This window comes from Microtus pennsylvanicus, chromosome 11, assembly GCF_037038515.1.
Source record: "Microtus pennsylvanicus isolate mMicPen1 chromosome 11, mMicPen1.hap1, whole genome shotgun sequence".
In the NCBI taxonomy this organism is placed as follows: Eukaryota; Metazoa; Chordata; class Mammalia; order Rodentia; family Cricetidae; genus Microtus; species Microtus pennsylvanicus.
The window spans coordinates 19,214,764-19,233,752 of record NC_134589.1 but is presented as its reverse complement, the minus strand read 5'-3'; the positions used below and the strand labels follow the sequence as shown (position 1 = coordinate 19,233,752).

Below are 18,989 nucleotides of genomic sequence, written 5' to 3'. Positions count from 1 at the left end.
GCTGCAACCGTCTAACGCAGTTCCTCATGTTGTGCTGACTGACCCTCAACCATAAACTATTTTCATAACACTAAATTTGCTATTGTTAAGAAATGTAATTTAGCCAGGCAATGGTGGTGCATGCCTTTAATCACTGCTCTGAGGGAGGTGGAGGCAGGCTATGAGGTCAACGCCAGCCTGGTCTACAGAGCTAGTTCCAGGACAGGCTCCAAAGCCACAGAGAAACCCTGTCTCGAAATAAACAAACAAACAAACAAATAAATACTTTTTGGATGACTGATCTATACTATAGAAAATGCCACTAAAGCAAACTTTCAGAAATCTGTGACAGGACAGCCCCACTGGCTTTTGTTATTTAGCTGAGGCTGGTCTTTAACTTCTGATTCTCCTACCTTGACCTCCCAACTCTCGCAAGTGCTAAATCTAGCCTTAAAAATTTTGTCACTGATGATAGCTTTGACTGTCTGGTCCTCCTGCCCTCACCCCACTAATGCTGGATTACAGGCATGCACCACACATGTTTTATATAGTGCCCAGGAGCAACCCAGGATCAGTCTCCTGCATACTCTGTAAGCATCCATCCATTTGAACTTCATCCCCAGCCCAGGGTTTGGTTTTCCTTAACAGACCGGTATTTCAGAGTTTGTTTGTTTGTTTGTTTGTTTAATTCAGCAAGGCAAAGTAAGTTTCATCTTTGAAAGAGCTCAGGTGGAATCTTATCTGAATCACAATCACCTACCAATATTCTTATGTGTTAAAAATAAAATTTAAACCAGAATGGCTTCTTTTTTTTTTCGAGACGGTTTCTCTGTAGTTTTGGTGCCTGTCCTGGAACTAGCTCTTGCAGACCAGGCTGGCCTCGAACTCACAGAGATCCGCCTGCCTCTGTCTCCCGAGTGCTGGGATTAAAGGCGTGCGCCACCACCGCCCAGCCAACCAGAATGGCTCTTATCAGCTAAATGAAATTCATGTGATTTTTCAGACAATACATTAGAAATTAACACAAATGTAAAAATGAAACCAAATATTTTCAACAAAGTAATTTATTTTTTCCTGAGAGACTAAATTCAGTACAATATTTGTTTTCATAACATTCAACATGTGTTATGTCAACCTTAACCACTTTCTATGCAGTGACTGTGGTGGAGTGGTCTAGTTTATTTCACTACCCTCAGTGTAATTCATTTGGTAGTTCTAAGCATATCAGTGATCAAAATGTTTCTCCCAACAGTTACTCCTGCATTCTCAATCAGTTTCTTCCGAACATCATCTAAAGAAAATTTATTTGGTGTGATTACACTCTTTCTTTTTATATATATACCAGATTTCTAAAGCTAAGAAAAAACACTAACATTAAAAACATCAGTGTTTCTAGTCAAGGATATTTCAATTAAATTTCATCAGTACATTATATTATAGTTTAACTCATGCTAGAAACTTTAAAACCCAAGATCTTCTGAGTCACATAATATCAACATTTCATATTAATGAATAAATTATTCAGGTTCTAATACAAAGATATTAAGTGATGATAAACAGAAAAAGCCAAGCTTTCAAGTGTTCTTTTTAAAAAATACAGAAGCAAACAAATGAACATAACTACACAAAATATACACTAACTAATTGGCAAAACTAAACTAGTTAAAGATTAACCTAAAAAATACATTTTAGAACTTCGTGATACCCTCATCAAAGACAGCAAACTAAGGGTATTAAAACAAGAGTCATTATTTTAGTTACTAGGCATCGAGTCTAAAAGATCCAGATAAAGGAATGTTTTATTTTGATTCAATTAAATAGTTTGAAATTGGAAATATTTAATAATTGATAGTATAATTAAAATTTAAAGAATATACACTAATGATTTGAACAGGTTTTATATTCAGTAACTTGCATGGTTTTCACACTGGCACTTTTATCACTAATCTAGGAGAATCAGATGCATTTCCCTCCATATACGTAGGCACTAAGATTTCAAATTTATAAATATGGTAGTATTTTAAATATTAAATTTTACATGAATATTGGGTTTATCCTTGTTTTCCTTGTTTCCTAGGTATTATCCAGTTTCATAAGGAAAATACTTTAAATCACAATCAAAACTTGTCTTGGTTACTAACTGTAGCCATAATTGGGTTACAGTCACTTAGACTCATTATTTGGAATTATACTTACTGAGGCAGAACTAAATGAAACTTATCTCCTAGAAGAATTTCACATTTGCATTTACCTGCACTGAAGAATGGATTTAAGCAATTTTTGGCTGTAAGAGGATAGTTAATTAAATAAACTTGCTATCTTTGACTACTCAGAACTCCTGGAGTAATCAACTTTGCCTTTGAGTTCACTTTAAACTATCTGATTCATTCCAAGCAGATTTTTTAAATAGAAGTTAGACTTCATTGAAGTATTAACTTTAAATCTGAAAGAAAATTAATGTACTGAAAGTTTGACAAGTTCATTAAAAATTTTAGCACATCTTGATACATTTACTTATCAGCTTTTTAACTCTTCCTTCTGCTGGCATTTCCTTAATGTTTATTTGTTTCACCTCTCTGGTTCATTGGATTGCTACTATTTATGCTTTCATGGACTTTATCTTCACAGTTTACTAGATCTTGGAAGGCCTTTTCCATGTCAGCTTGGCCCGATGTACTTGCTGTTTTTGGCAAGGTCATCTGTAGTGCACACCACAGGGTAGTGCGTGCTTTCCGGGTAGCTACACACATCTCTTTAATTGCTGTAGCGAGAGCAAAAACATCTGTAAAATAAATAAGGTTATTTTTTATTATTCACTTTAATACCCCTTACATCTTAAGTCACTCAGTGCTGTTGCTACTAAATGACCAAACTTTTTTTTTTTTTACAAAAATAGTGATGGCTAAGCTAATGAAGTACTTTGTTTTTTAAAATACTTAAAAGTGTTGTTACTTTCTTTTATCTGTATAGCAATAATTATGCTTTGGTAAAAGAGACTGTATTGTAAGACAGGTATAATTAAGTATATAAAATTAACAAAAGAGAACAAAGTACTTTGGGAATAAATAATGTGATCATTTGCTAATTTGTTCTTTAAATGAATATTAATTTTAGAAATACAATCTTTTGGGCTGGGGAGATGGCTCAGAGGTTAACAGCACTGACTGATCCTCCAGAGGTCCTGAGTTCAATTCCCAGCAACCACATGATGGTTCACAACCATCTATAAGAGATATGGTGCCCTCTTCTGGCATGCAGGAATCCAATCTTTCAATTTCAAGTATGACTTTATTAATATTCAAATTATTACACTGCTTTATCAAAAGAGTGCATTAACATTTGTACCTCTGGAGCTAGAGAGATGGGGCTCAGCAGTTAAGAGCACTGGTTGCCCTTCCAGAGCAGTCATACATAAAATAAAAATAAATAAAATTAAACAAACCCCAAGTCATTTGTACCTCTGTCATCTTGGCATCTAGGCACTCCTTGTCTTTGTCGATTTGAAGCATTAACAATTTCATCCTTTCTTCGTGACTGTACAATGTGAATTGACTCCAAGTGTCTATCCAGTGCAGTAGAGATATTAGCATGAAGGGGAGAGCTTCGAAGACGTTCCATTTTGCCTAGTAAAGTCACAACCTGAAGGAAACATTTAAACCTTGATAAGGCAAACAAGTCTTTAATGAAAGATAGTAGAGATGAAAGCAACAATAATCGTTCAGTAAATAAACGGATGTTTACTCTGTCCTAACACTATGCTAGGGGAAAGAAATTAGCTTGTGTATGTTAGTTTTAAAAGTTGGAGTTGATTACTGAGAACAAACAATAATGAAAAATAAATATTAAACACAGTCATGTCACTGACTGTGCAAAGATAAGATCTGATATTGTTTTTGGCAAGTCTATAAATAGAGCGCTGTTAGTAAGAACCACCTAAAGGAGAATTTGAGTTAAAGGGACAACTACAGCTGGGCGTGATGACACACACCTTCATCCCAGCACCTGGGAGACAGGCAGGCAGATCTCTGTAAATTCAAGGCCAGCCTAGTTTACAACGCAAGTTCAAGGACAACCAGGGCTATCCGGAGAAACCCTGTTTGGAGCAGGGGAGACACAGACCACACAACAACAACAACAAAACACCCCACAAAACATAAAGATGACACCAGGGAGATGGATTGTTAAAGTGCTTGCTGTACAAGTTCAAAAACCAGAGTTCAGATCCCCTGCACTCATATGTAAATCTTGGCAGCCTGCCTATAATACCAGCACTCCACAGACAGAGACAAGATCCCCTGGGCAAACTGGCTAGCTAGATTAGCCAAACTGGTGAGCTATGGGTTCAAGTGAGAGACCCTGCTTCAACATATACGGTGGAGAGCGAATAAGGAAGATATTCAATACCAACCTCTGGCCTCTACAGGTCCTTGCACACACATACATATTAACCCCCACATGTGGGCCCACAGTTGTAAAATACATACATACACATGTACATACATATATATATATGCATGTATATGCATGTAAACCACACTCTCATGCATGTGCAAAACTAAAATGTCACTGGGTATATTAAATTAGTTTATATGTTTAATATGCCTAGCATGTTTCAAAACTTAAACAATGTAAATTAAAGAACTTTTTGATTAATCAACATGTGAATATCAAGTAAGTAGAATAATTATCATTGGGAACTAATTAACAAGTCTGTTTCCAGTCTTAAATATTTTCCTTCTATTATACACCAGTTAGATCCTTGAGGGATAAATAGATAAAAGGAAAAAAAGTATGCAAAAACTCCAGTGAACTAAAATTTATGTTTCTAAATAGGGAAGGGACAAGAGGGTAATGGAGGTAAGAAAGACACATTTGTTTTAATCATGTGAAATCTGGATTTAAGAAATTACTTAAAGGGAAAAGTGGACAAAGAAGGTAATGGGGCAGATAATGAGCAATGTACAGTAAAATGTATTATGGAAATGTCATAATTTTAATTTTTTAAACATTTTTTAAAGATCTGTGTGTGTGTGTGTGTGTGTGTGTGTGTGTGTGCGTGCATGTATATGGGGTGATGTGCATGTGAATGCAGGTGCCCTTGGAGGTCAGAAAAGGGGACTGGATTACCTGTTGCTGGAATTGATGGATGTGCTGCCTGATGAGGGTGCTGTGAACTGAACTTGAGTCTTCTGCAAGAGCAACACATGCTCTTAACCAGTGAATCACCTCTCCAGCTCCTACACATTTTTCTATGTATGTATGTGGATATACATATGCATGACCCCATTATGTTAAAATTCAGGTGATAACCTACAGGAGTTGGTTCTCTTCTTCCACCCACCATGTGAGTTCTAGAGATCAAATTTAGGTCATCAGCCTTGGCATTAAGCACCTTTACACACTGAGCAATCTTTCATGCTTTTAAAGCACTTTAAAGTGTTGGATTTTAAAACTATTCTTTCTTTTGGGGATTATTTGCCAAGATGGGTTTGAAGTGGGATTCTTTTTTTAAATTTTTATTTTTTATTTTTTTAGGACAGGGTTTGTCTATCCAACAGTCCTAGCTGTCCTGGAACTAGCTCTTGTAGAGATCTGCCTGTCTCTGCCTCCCGAATGCTGGGATTAAAGGCTTGCACTACCACCGCCCAGCTGAAGTAGGATTCTTTAAATTACTAAAATATTATGTTATGGTGCTGAGGATGAAACTCAAGACTTCACACGTTAGGGAAAAGTGTTTGACACTGATGGACAGCTATCTCTAGCCCACTCAAATTACTTATTAAATTATTACAAATTAAAAGACTAAATATAACTATTCTTGCCTTTCCCTAATATTCATCATAGTTATAGAACCAAAGATGGATGTATTTGAGTTGTGCTGGGGAGGTGGCTCAGTCAGTGAAGTGCTAGCTGAGCAGGCATGAGAACCTGAGTTCAGAACCCCAGCACTCCTGCTTTTTATTTTTATTTTTTTAATTTTTTTAAAGCCAAACACAGTGGTGTGTACCACTGTGCTGAGGAAGTGGAGACAAAAGAGTACCTAAGTTTTGCTAGTAAACTAATGTAACTTGAATCCTAACTGGTCTTAATAATAAAAACCTCGAGTCAGATATTAGGGGGTGAAAGCTGAAAGATCAGAGAAGCAAAGCAGCCAGCCACTAGCTCTTACCTCTACGAAATCCTCAGACTGAATGGTGTATTCTGTCTCTACAAGTTCTCAGACTGAATGCCTTGAGCTCCTGTCTCCTCCTGCCTTATATTCCTCTCTCTGGCCAGCCAAATCCCTTCCTGGCTCCACCTCCCTAGTGTTGGGATTAAAGACCTGTGACTCCCAAGTGCTGGCATTAAAGGTATGAGACCTCACCATCTGGCTCTGTTTCTCTTTGAGACTGGATCAATCTAGTGTAGCCCAGGGTGATCTTGAACTCACCAGAGATCCATTTACCTCTTCTTCCCGAGTGCCTGGTTTCTATGGCTAACTAGTGGCTTGCTCTACACTCTGATCCTCAGGCAAGCTTTGTTATAGCACAAATAAAATAACACCACAGAACTAGCCTAGATAAATCTGAGCTCCAGGTTTAGTGACTCAAAAAATTGAGGTGGAAAGCAATTGAGAAAGACACCCAGTGTTGACCTATGACCTCAATATCCACACACACACACACACACACAAGAATTTTTTTCAGCTATATGAAAGTGATTTTACTGTGTTTTTCATTTGTCTTGAGCCCAGGTTGTTCTCAGACTCATTAATATAACTGAGGCTGGCCTTAAACTCTTTGTCCTCCTGCTTCCACCTCCCAAATGCAGAGATTTCATATGTATGCCATCACACCTGGCTGTAAACATGATAATAAAATCCTTCACAACTCTAACTTGCTAAATTCCTTTAAATTTTTATCAAGTAATTTAAAAAAGACCATTATTGAACATGTTTACAGCTTACTCTGGCTTGTTCTCGAAGTTCATCCACAATTAAGCGATCAACTCTAGATGGGTTGGAAGTCAATCTTGGAATTGGAGTATTATTAGTACTGGATACTTTTTTTCCTGGATAATTCTTGGCAAGGGCTAATTCAGTCTGTAAAATAATTTTTAGATACTAGATTTTAAAAAGTGGATAATATCTTTCACAGCTCTAAGAAACAGAACAATTTTCCCTTTAAATAAAATTGTTTTGGTATCAAAACACAACTATTATAAACAACATTCATATGCTAACTTAGAAAATGACAAACTGAGCTGGGAAGTGGTGGCACACACTTTTAACCCCAGCACCTGACAGGAAGAAGCAGGGAGGATCTCTATGTTTGAGGCCAGCCTGGTCTACAGAGCGAGTTCCAGGACAACTAGGGCTACACAGAGAAACCCTGTCTCAAAAAAATAAAACAACAAAAAAAGATAAACCCAAATATAAACCACAATACCATAATATTTTTCTCATACTTATATACATTTTAATATTCTCCAACAATTTAATACTTTAAAAAAGCAAATCTACTTCATAGAAAATTTTAAGAGTTCAGATAACGATTGTTTCAAAACAATTCAAGAAAGATCTTTCAATCTTTAAATGACCTAGCTAAGTCCTTACATCAACGATAAAATTTAAATATATCACAGAATTCAGCTTAGAAATAAAGACCACACTGGGGTAAACAAAGACAAGCAGATGGAACAAGCCCTGTTACTTCTACATGAATAGTTCTGTTACCTTTTTCCTCTCTTTTTCCAATGCTCTCCATTGTTCATAGCACTCTTCTAGACGAATATGAAGTTCACTAGCTGGTCCACTGCGGGTTTTAATTGGTCTTTGAAATCCAAACGTTGGCACAAAACCAGAAAAGGAATTATCACCATACATCATATCATTAAAATAAGGATATAAATGGCTTAAGTCATCATAAGAAAACAAATCATAGGAATCCAACAGTGGAACAACTGAGTGGCCAAATGGGTGGGTAGATCTTAGGGGAAACCCATTTGAACCAAGTTGTTGAAACCCCTGATTATGTCGTAAATCTCCCATCATATAATTATTAGAAAAGCATGAGGCCTGTGTGCGATTCACACGGCTATTTATATTGCTGTCTCCACTTCCTTGTCTGTGGCTATTAAAATGACCCTGTGACTCTAACAGATCTTGATATGCATTTTGTGGTAACCCATCAAAATGCTTTGGGATGTCTTCAGGATCATAATGTCCACTTTGGGGCTTGGCTTGAAAATTATGTTTGTTTACATTTTCTATTATCCCGTACTGTGAAGCTGAATAGCTATCACAAAATCCATTTGGCTGCTTTATTTTTTTCTCTGTAACCGATTCAAAGAGATTGTCTTCTCCAGTTTTTGTTAGTCCTTCCATGTGATTCACAGACTGAATTCTTTCTGCACCATTGTAACTAAAATCAAAACTAGAAAATGCTGAAGGGTTTTCTTGGCAATACTTCTGAAATAAATTGCTATTTGAGGTTAAATTTGCAGATGATAGTTGGGGAAAATCTGAAGAATGGCTAGAACCTTTTGAAGCTGCACTTAAATGACTATTTAATTTCATCAAGTTACCTTGATTTCGATAAGGAATAGGAAGGTTATTTTTTGTTTGAACATTCATCCAAGTTGGTCTGTTTAAGCTGATACCTCCTGAAGATGTTGCTGAATTCGAGAATAAATTCACTGATTTAAAATATTCAGAGTTTAGAGGATCAGGCTTAGCAAACTGTTGTTTTTCAGTGACATTAGCAAAATCATTATTAGCTGGACAAGCTGTGTGAGGCTTTAGTCCATATTCTGATTTTAAGCCAAAATCAGCAGTGAATGCTGCTTCCTTTGCAAACTGTTTTTCTGTCAGATGTGGTGTTGTTTTCGGAAATGCAAAATTCTGTTGGTCAGGTATTGTCTCCTCCATTTTTTTCTGATTTGCTGGTTTAACTTGAAATAACTTTGTATAGGCATCTGCTTCCACAGTTGGTGTTTCAGGTGTACCATTGGCTAATTTTTTACCATCTTGAACACTAAAATTTGAACATTTGTTAAGCTTTGCCTTATTAGGATGAGCATATTCTGGGTATCTACAATAATCAGCATTTTCATTATATCTATTGAATTGGGAAAGAAATATCTCTGCCCTTTTATGTTGTAATGGTGTTTCAAGACCTTTAGTACATATTTTCTCTCTTCCATAAGAGTAAGTATCAATTCCTGATTCTTTCATGATATCAGACAGACCTGTTTGTGGTGTAAAACAGTTTTTGATAAATGGATATTCTTGGAAAGTTGCCTTAACTGTATCATTTGTCTGAATATTGTAACAATTAGAATGATCACTTCTTGAGAGGTACAACCATTGTTCTTCAAGGTCTAAACTGGTATATCCATGATAAAGTTCATCTATTTTTTGTTGTGGTGTGAGATTATTATTATGCAAGTATTGCTTTTCCACTGCTGACACAGATTCACCACTATAAAAAGCTTGCTGAGAGATAGTTGTATCTATTGGCCTTTTGGTTTCTGTTAAGAGGTCATGGTGATCTACAAATCTGCTTGTGTTCATTGGCCAAACTGACTTTAAATTGGAGGAGCAGGTCCTAGAACAAGTAAACACATTTAATTACAATTTAAGTCTTAGAGATTTTATTTCCTCTGGAAACATTAGGGAAGATTCAAAAAACAAAACAAAACAAAAATCATTTCTCTTACCCGACACCACCAATCTTTTAAAAGACTTATTATGTATACAGTGTTCTGTCTGCATGGATGCCTGCAGGTCAGAAGAGGGTAACAGATCTCATACAGATGGTTGTGAGCCACCATGTGGTTGCTGAGAATTGAACTCAAGACCTCTGGAAGAGCAGCCAGTGCTCTTAACCACTGAGCCATCTCTCCAGCACCCCCCCCCACCTTTTCTTATAAACCATCACTGCTTCCAAACAAGTCAATCATATGGAATGTGCTGTCTGCTCCAAGAGTTGTGTGCCAGGGGCTGGAGAGATGGCTTAGAAATTAAGAGCACTGGCAGTTCTTCCCAGTAACCACATGGTGGCTCACAACCATCTATAATGAGATCTCGTGCCATCTTCTGGCTTGCAGGAATAAACACAGACACTGTATTCATAATAAATAAATCTCTAAAAAAAAGTTGTGTGTGTCAAATAAATGTGAAGTAGTAACAGAACATAGTGGCATAGTACAAGTCATTACTTATGTCTGTGATGCTGGTGTAAACAAGCTTACTGCACTGCCAGTTGTTTAATAGTATAGGACACAGCTATGTGTAATATATAATATTAGGTGATGATAATGACTATGTTACTAGTTTATGCACTTACTGTAGTATATTTAAATTTTTCAGATTTGTTTTTGTTATTTTTAATTATGTTTATGTGTATGTATCTGCATGTGGGTATGTCCATATGTGTTGTTTCCTCAGAGGCCAAAGGCATTAAATCCTCTAAAGCTGGAGATACAAAGGTCATGAACCATCTCACATGGGTGCTGAAGAATGAACTTAGATTTGTTGGAAGAACAGCAAGTACTCTTAACCACTGTGGCATCTTTCCAGCCCCTCTATATTTTTATTGTCTTTTATTTAAAAAAAATTAACTGTAAAAATGGTCATTACACAAGCAGCAGCCCTATGTATTTTATGGTTACACCGTCTCTCATCTCTCTTTGACTTTTGTTTGTATATTTGTAGACAGTGTCTTGTTATATAGCCAAGTCAACTTCAAATACTTAAACCTTCTATGTAGCCCAGGATGGCCTCCTACTCTGAATTGTACTGCTTCAGCCCAAACTGCAATTACAGGCATGTGCCCCCACTCAGACCACTTCACAGTTGCTGTATCTTTGGCTATATCAAGAAGCTATACTGAATGGTTGGCCTATACCATTTAGCTTTGGGTAAGGGTTGTTCCAGTGAAATAGTTTAATGATGCATTTCTTGGAACCTGTCACCATCATTAAGCAGTGCATGAGTATATGGCTTTTAATTTTAATATCTTCACCACACTTTTCCAAAAGTCATTAATCAAGGTCTGAGGTGGACTTTAGTGTCTTACATGAATTGTTTAAACTAAGCAGATAGTATTTCCTTTGAATAGATTATTATATAATTCAAAAGTGTGTTTTTAAATTTTTAATGAAAAAAGATGTGTTTTGCTTAAAATATTTTTGAACCTAAGTATTTCAACTGGTTACACGTGTATGACATATTTTCTTATTTATTAATAGGGCACTTGGGTACTATGGATTTCACACCCATTTAAAACAAAACATTTTAAAACCTCTACTGCATGAATAAAATCTGTATGTATTTCTGCACTGAGTTTTATCCTTCAAGGTCTAAGTTTAGAGCTTCTTGGAACTTATGTTCTGAAGCCAAACTTTAGCTCATGAACTCAAGGAAAATAACAATGAATTATGCAAGAGTATTTTTTCAAATCAACGTTCTTAAGCAAATAAAGTATTAGACTGAATTTCAGTTGTATGGAAAGTTCTCCAGCAAAATCAAGGTTCCTAGGAACAAATACTTTAAAATACCTATTATTCTATGATCCACTGTTAAATAAAAATAAATGTTAAACAAGAAGGTAACCTAGCATATGTCAATGAAAAGGTCCATTATACACTATAAAGCTTATATACTAACCCTTCAGCAAAATATGGCTGTGACTTATCCTGTTCTTCCAAAATGTTAGACACAAGTCCATATAAGTCTGTTTCACTGCCATAGTCATTTCTTTCGGTCTGAATCCTAAAAATGAATATCATATATAAACTATCTTATTTATTAAAATCAATTTCTCCTTCCATACATATTCCATTCTTTTTCTTTTTTTATTCATTTTTCTTTCATGGTGCTAAAGATCAAACCAGGACCTCATTCATGCTAGACAAGTATTCTAATCCTGAGTTACATACATTCCCATCCCTCTTATCATCTTTCCTCTAAGATATTTAAAATGACTCTATACATAATTTCAAACAAGGAAAAGACAAGAACATTTTCTAAGTTAAATATATTATCTAGTATACATAAATATTTCTCCATTTCAAATCCTATGTCTAGCTTACATGTTTATTTTTCATTTCTCTATAACATATGCTATTAATTTAAAGTGACCAAGACACAAATTTCTGACTTAGCGTGTTAAAAAAAAATGCTTAGTACCACACCTGAAAGCATGCTTAGTTCAATTATACATCATTCTAAACCTGTTCAGTTTTTTAATTGTTATTTGAAAACTAAATAAAGATGAGCTAGTGGCACACTGCTTCAATGCCAGCACTCTGGGGGTGGAGGCAGGCAGATATCTATGACTTCAAGCCCAGTCTGGTCTACATAGTAATTCCAAGACAGCCAGGATTATGTAGAGACAGGGTCTCAGAAAGAAAACAACAAAAACTGTTGTTTGAGGCCAGCTTAGGTAACCTGCCTGAACCAACAAGAGATAGGTGGGATATTTTAGAATTAAGAATATATTTGACTAACACTAAAATATTTAATTGAGAAAGGTAAACATTAGTAACCATCTAGTTATCTGTTGAATGGATAATCATTTGAAGTATTAAAATTATATTACAAGAGTATGTGACTTACAAACTGAACAAACACTGGTGCCATCAACTCCAATACTTTTTTCCACTATACAGTATTAATTTATATATAGAGGACTCAGGTTCAGTTATCAGCACCCACATGGTGACTCACAAGCAACCATAACTTCAGTTCAGAGGATTCAACACCCCCGTCTGTGTGTGCAATAGGTACACACATGGCACACAGACATACATGCAAACAAAACACCTATACACAGAAAATAATCTAAAAATCTTTTTAAAGAAATTTGAGACTACGTATTACCACAATCCCAGCACTCAAGAGGTAAAGGCAGAAGGACCACAAATAAGTAATGAACCACTGTCTAAAAACATTAACTAAAAATTATACACAAATAACTGCCTAGTTTAACCTTTCCTAAAACTTTCATGAAGATAAAATTATATTCCCACTATATTAAAATAGAAAAGAGAGAAATCCAATATACTTTGATCATTGTGAAATCATACTTTTAAAAAAGACCCAACCATTTAGCCTGAGGAAACTATTCCTATTTACCTGTTCTTTACACTGATCTGAGAACTAGAAGGTTGTTTAATATCATCTCCGTAAGTAGACCACGGCGCGTAGAAGAGTGAGGAGTCTATAGAGCTTGCGTACTCTGTTGATGAAGAGAGTGGAGTGCAGGTCTGTCTTAGGTCTACATTGTCTTCATTCTAAAATTTTAAAGAAATTTTTGTACATCAGAGAGATCAAAATTTCATTTATTAGAGAGTATTAGGAAAATAATAAGAAAACATAATAATGCCGGCATTACAACATTCAACTCTAGAACATAATTGTCTTAGCTACTCAGGAACTCTGCCAAAAGCTGGAACATAAACCTTTGCTGGCTATTACAGTCAACTGAAACGCCTCAACTCTGCTACCGCACTGATGCTGAGCAACTACAGTCAGTATGTAAACAAATGAACATGTTTGTGCTGCAATAAACTTTTATGTACAAAAAGTTATCGATCAGATATAGAGCTTTTGTTAAACTAAAGATACATCAAGTCTCCATTAATAGCTCCCTTATATTAGAAACAAGGGGATTGGCAGGTGAGATGTTTCAGAGGGTAAAAGTGCTTGTCCTTGAAAACCTGCTGACCTGAGTTCTATATCTGGAACCCACAATGGAAGAACAAAACTCCAAAAGTTGTTCTCTGACCTCTATAAGTGTGCCATAGAATGTGTGCACTTATACTCACATGTACACATCATATATAATAATAATTTTAATATAAATGGTATTTTAAGTTAGAAAATAGAAATAGACATCATTCCTTTAGGTTTCTTTCTCTTTGCAACAACCTATTGATAGCTATAATTGCTGTAGATCTAATATTATAAACACAGAAGACTTTGCATAGATAGTAGTATTATTTTAAGTAAATATTACAGAAAATTCACTTTCCTAGATAGGGTCTCATGTAGTCCAGACTGGCCTTGAACTCACCAAAAATGGCCTAAAATTTTTGATCTTCCTTCCTTCATCTCTCAAGATCTAGTATTATAGGAGTGCATCACCATGCAGAGTTTTACAAAATTTATTCAATGGAAAACACAACTATTTAAAACTCTAATTTTCATATAAATTCCACATACGTTATTTTGGTTAGTCAACTTAGGAAATGAATACTATCTCTTTGTTGTTGTTGAGATAGGGTCTTACTCCATAGCTCAGGCTGGTTTGGAACTCACTTTATAGCCCAAGCTGGCCTTGAACTCACAGCAGTCCTCCTGTCTCTGATTCCCAAACACCGGGATTACAGGCACAGCCCCACCTGGCTTCTCTATTTTAAAACAAAGAAATTAAGTCGAGAAAATAGCTCACCAACTCCTAACCAAGGGCCTTTCCACAACTTTTAAATTTTGAATCAAGAGATATTGTAAAATAAATAATAAAAAGATAAATATGTCTCTCGGAAATTTTAAAGCTATTACTGCAATTAGAAGGAAATACAAGCAGCTGGGTGTAATGGCACTCATCTGCACTCCAGCACTTGTGAGATGGAGGCAGGAGGATTAGTTCAAGGTTAGCCTAAACTATATGATGAGTTCAAGACAAACCTGGTCAGTATCAGACTCTGTCTCAAAAACTGAAGATGACCTTCAATGTCTGCTCATTCATTCTCACCTTTCCATCATGAGGACCATAGGTCGGTACCACCATACCCAGTTTATGCAGTGCTAGGTATCACACTCAGAGCTCTGTGTGTGCTAGGCAAGCACTCTACCAACTAAGCTATAGCCCCAACCCAAGTAAGTACTTTTTGATAAAAACAACTAAAATAATATAGTGGGAAATATATGGGCTCTTTTTTGTTAAAATATTTATGAAAGACTGGTAATATTTAAATATTTGGATAAATGTTAACTGCTTATATACTTCATATAAATAATTAAATGAATTAAAGCCAGCATCACTTAACCTGGGTATGGTGGCCATACCTATACTCTCACCTCTGGAGAAGTAGAGAAAGGATGATCAAAAGTGCACTGTCATATCCAGCTACATGGTGAGTTAAAGGCCAGTCTGAGTTATGAGACGATATTAAAAAAGAAAAAGAAGGGCTGGAGAGATGGCTCAGAGGGTAAGAGCACTGACTATTCTTCCAGAAGTCCTGAGTTCAATTCCCAGAAACCACATGGTGGCTCACAACCATCTGTAATAAGATCTGGTGCCCTCTTCTGGCATGAGTATACATAATAAATTGATTTTAAAAAAAGAAAGAAAAGTCGGGCGGTGGTGGCGTACGCCTTTAATCCCAGCACTCGGGAGGCAGAGGCAGGTGGATCTCTGTGAGTTCGAGGCCAGCCTGGACTACAAGAGCTAGTTCCAGGACAGGAACCAAAAGCTAGAGAGAAACCCTGTCTCGAAAAAAAAAAAAAAGAAAGAAAGAAAAAAGGAGAGAAAAAAAAGATCCAGGTTCTATATAAGGCATAAATCAAGCTACCGAGCTTCCATTTCTCAACCTGCAAATGGATATATTATAGTAAGTTATAATTCAGATTAAATTATTCCTATGTATTGTCATAACTGAAAATATATCAATATTGATGACCTGCTTAAAATTTTTCAAATAAAGAGAACTTGGGTTTGGGGATTTAACTCAGTGGTAGAGCATGAGCAAGGCCCTGGGTTCAGTCCTCAGCTTCGAGGGAAAAAAAAGACAAAATAAAGAAAACTTGCAGGGGCCAAGAAAGATGTCTCAGCAGTTAAGAGTACTTGGTGCTCTTGGAGAGGACCCAGTTCAACCCTCAGCATCCACATGGTGGCTCACAACCTTCTGTAACTCCAATTTCAGGGATGCAGTCCTCATCTGACCTCCACAGGCAAGCACATTGTGCACATATACACATGCAGATGAAAACACTCATGCACATTAAACAGCAACAAAACAAAAAAGAATTTATTCTATGCCTGATTAACAAAACTGTCTTGCCAGGACTTGTGGCGCCTGCCTTTAATCCCAGCACTTGGGAGACAGATCTCTGAGTTTAAGGCCAGTCTGGACTACAAAGCCTATTCCAAGGCACCTAAGGTACACAGAGAAGAGAAACCCTGTCTTGAAAGCCAAAACAAACAAAAAACAAAACAGTGAGGTAATTAAAGACACAATAAAGAAAATTAAAGGTATAAAATTTTTACATTTTAATTGTTTGAAACTAAAAACTAAAAAAGTGCTTACAATAAAAGCTTACTATAAAACAATATTATCTTCTTACTAAATAAGCATGAATTTTCTTACATTACTGATATATTAAGAACAGGATGGAAACGAGCCAATGAAAAATCTTTTCTTAGGGGATTGGAGAGATGGCTCAACAGTTATGAGCACTGGCTGTTCATCCAAGGAACCCAGGTTCAAGTCCATAGATTCCACAGCTCACAACTGTGTATAACTTAAGTTCCAGTGGAGCCAACAGTTTCACACAGACATATATGCAGGCGAAACACATAAAATGTCCTCTGAGCTCCACGTGTATGCTATGGTATGTTTCTGTCACACACACACACACAAAATCTAATTTAAAATATTTGGGTTCTATATAGGACAATATAGATGTAATAAAAAAATTAAAACAAAACCCTGTTTCCATGTGGAGCTTTTTTAACATATATGGGACAAAACTTGTAGCTCTGATGTACAGTACATAGCAAGTGTCATGTCCTGGACTTGAGCTCTTATTTAAAACAAAACAAAACAAAAAAAAGAAAGAAAGGAGAGGAGAGGAAAGGAAAGGAAGGAAAGAAAGAAAAATCTTTTCTTGGGCTGAAAAGATGACTCAGTAGTAAGAGCACTGGCTGCTCTTCCAATGGCTGCATACATTTCAGGTGATCTGACGCCCTCTTCTGGTCTCCGGCGGTGGTGCGCTGACATACATGTTGGAAAAGCTATCATACATAACAAAATTTTCAAAATTAAAAAAAAATCCTCTCATTTCCAAAGCCAGCTGTGTCTTATGCAAACTCTATTTAAAATGTTTTCCTCTTAACCAGTTAGATGGCTTTGGGGAGGGGGCTGTAGTATTTGCTGCTATTTCTGAGGACCTGAGTTCAAAGCCCGGGACCCACAAGATGGAAGGAGAAGTCTGAAAAGTCCTCTGACCTCCACAGGTACGCCATGGCACGTTTCCGTCCCCCGTTCCCCCAAAAATGTAATTTTAAAAATTTGGGTTCTACATAGTGTAATATCAATGTAATTTTTAAAATATTTTAAAAAACCAGTTTTCCCTAGCTTTCTGATTCTGTTCAACTTTTTTCAATCTATACAGGACTGGAGTTGTAGCTTGGATGTACCAGGTCCTGGGTTTGAGCTAGAGCACCGACGAGGGGTGGGGGGTGGGGTGGGGGGGAAGGAGCGGAGGGGCAGGGAGGAGAGGGAGGGGGAGAAAAGGGGGGGGAGAAGGGAAGGGACGGGCAAGGAGCGACAAGTGGGACAGGGAGGGGAGGGCGGTGGTGGCGCACACCTTTAATCCCAGCACTCGGGAGGCAGAGGCAGGCGGATCTCTGTGAGTTTGAGGCCAGCCTGGTCTACAGAGATAGTTCCAGGACAGGCGCCAAAGCTACAGAGAAACCCTGTCTTGAAGAAAAAAAGAAAGAAAGAAAAGGGAAGGGACGGGAGGGCGGGGACGGGCAGGCGTCGGGTCTGGTCATGGACCTGGGGTTTGTAGCAGTCGTAGAAGGACGTGGAGCCCGTCAGCATCATGCTGTTGAACACGTCGGACAGCCGACTGCTGGTGTCCACGCTGAGGTTCCAGCACCGGTTCGCACCTCCCCGGAACGCCACCTTCGGCTGCTCGGGACAAGGAAACGCGAGGTCACCGCCGCGCAGGTCCTGAGGGGACCCTGACTCGGGGGTCCCCGGCTCTCTTCGTCCCTCCGCCCCGCTGCGCACCAACTCCCAGAGGCCGCCCCCTCGACGGCTCTGACAGGCGCCAGCCGCCGCCGGGCCACAGCGCCTCGACACCATCGCTAGCCAGGCGTCGAGAGGCCCGCCTCCCCACCCACCACCGGCCATCTCTCCTCAGCGTCGCTCCCGGGGCGCCGTCCTCGAAGCCCCGCCGGTTACCTCAGGTCCCTCCCTCAGGCCTTGGGGGTGACGGGGCCGGCAGGTGTCTCCGGAGCTCACCTCCATGAGGGCCCCCCGGTTCCTCCTGGACGAGCTCCAGCTCCGGAGGGGACGGGGATGAGGGAGGACGTCGAGGTCCGGCTCCCTCAGCCCGCACCCCACCTCGGCGCCGCCTGGAGCCGCTCTGTGGCTGGGGGGCCGAGAGGGTGCGACGGGCGAGGAGCCGTTACATTGCTGTCGGCGGCTCGCGACTAGGCACCGGCCGCCGGCGCCCCGCCCCGCCCACGCCTAGGAGGCCCGGCGCCCCTCATCCCGCACCCCTCATTGGCCCGCCGCCCAGCCAATGGGCGACCGCCTCCGGGGTCTGTTACCCCCCCCCCCAGGGTGAAGAAGGAGCAGTTAGCGGACTTCGCTCAGGGCTTGCTCAAGCCGCTTCGGCGATTTTTCCCGCCCAAAGCAAGCTCGTTCGGGATTGGCCGGAGTGGACGCGCACCGGCCCGCTGATTGGCTGAGAGGAGGCGCGAGCTTACGGGGCTTGGGAGCGGTGCTAGGAAGATTAGGGAAATTGCACAGCAACTGACGAGGACCGTGAAGCCCTCCGCCCCGCACTCTGTGTCAACATCGTCATGTTGTGTCCTCGTCCCCCTCCCCTAGTTCCCAGGATTCCCCGGAGCTGCCAGCCCCGTACACTGCTGTGGCCTTTTTCTGAGGGCGAGGAAACGAAACCCTTGAAGAGTTAGGTGGTTGGGAGCAAGCTGCCCGCTGTCCTAGGCTCAGGTTTCCTTCACGGCGAACGTATTTTGTGTGTTAACTGTGTGTGTGACTTTTTG

General features: G+C 38.8%; 1 protein-coding gene across 1 annotated transcript; it reads right to left on the bottom strand.

Moving 5' to 3' along the window:
* Window positions 1–2,469: 2,469 nt before the first annotated feature.
* On the bottom strand, window positions 2,470–18,225 carry Meioc (meiosis specific with coiled-coil domain). Its single transcript, XM_075942173.1, has 8 exons — window positions 18,160–18,225; window positions 17,749–17,883; window positions 13,100–13,257; window positions 11,630–11,734; window positions 7,694–9,566; window positions 6,926–7,060; window positions 3,438–3,618; window positions 2,470–2,761 (listed from the first exon to the last, which is right to left on the bottom strand). Exons 1-8 carry the CDS (start codon window positions 18,223–18,225, stop codon window positions 2,532–2,534), a joined length of 2,883 nt encoding a protein of 960 aa, XP_075798288.1. The 3' UTR covers window positions 2,470–2,531.
* Between the last annotated feature and the right edge of the window lie 764 nt (window positions 18,226–18,989).

Bases quoted from the DNA above. Each gene is read 5' to 3' on its own strand.
- Meioc (XM_075942173.1), bottom strand. From the start codon at position 18,225: ATGGAGGTGAGCTCCGGAGACACCTGCCGGCCCCGTCACCCCCAAGGC. The intron at 7,061-7,693 runs GTAACAGAACTA...ATTATTTTACAG, and splicing joins TGGAAAAAGAGAGGAAAAAG to ACTGAATTAGCCCTTGCCAA. The intron at 2,762-3,437 runs GTACAAATGACT...TTTATTTTACAG, and splicing joins TAGATGCCAAGATGACAGAG to ATGTTTTTGCTCTCGCTACA.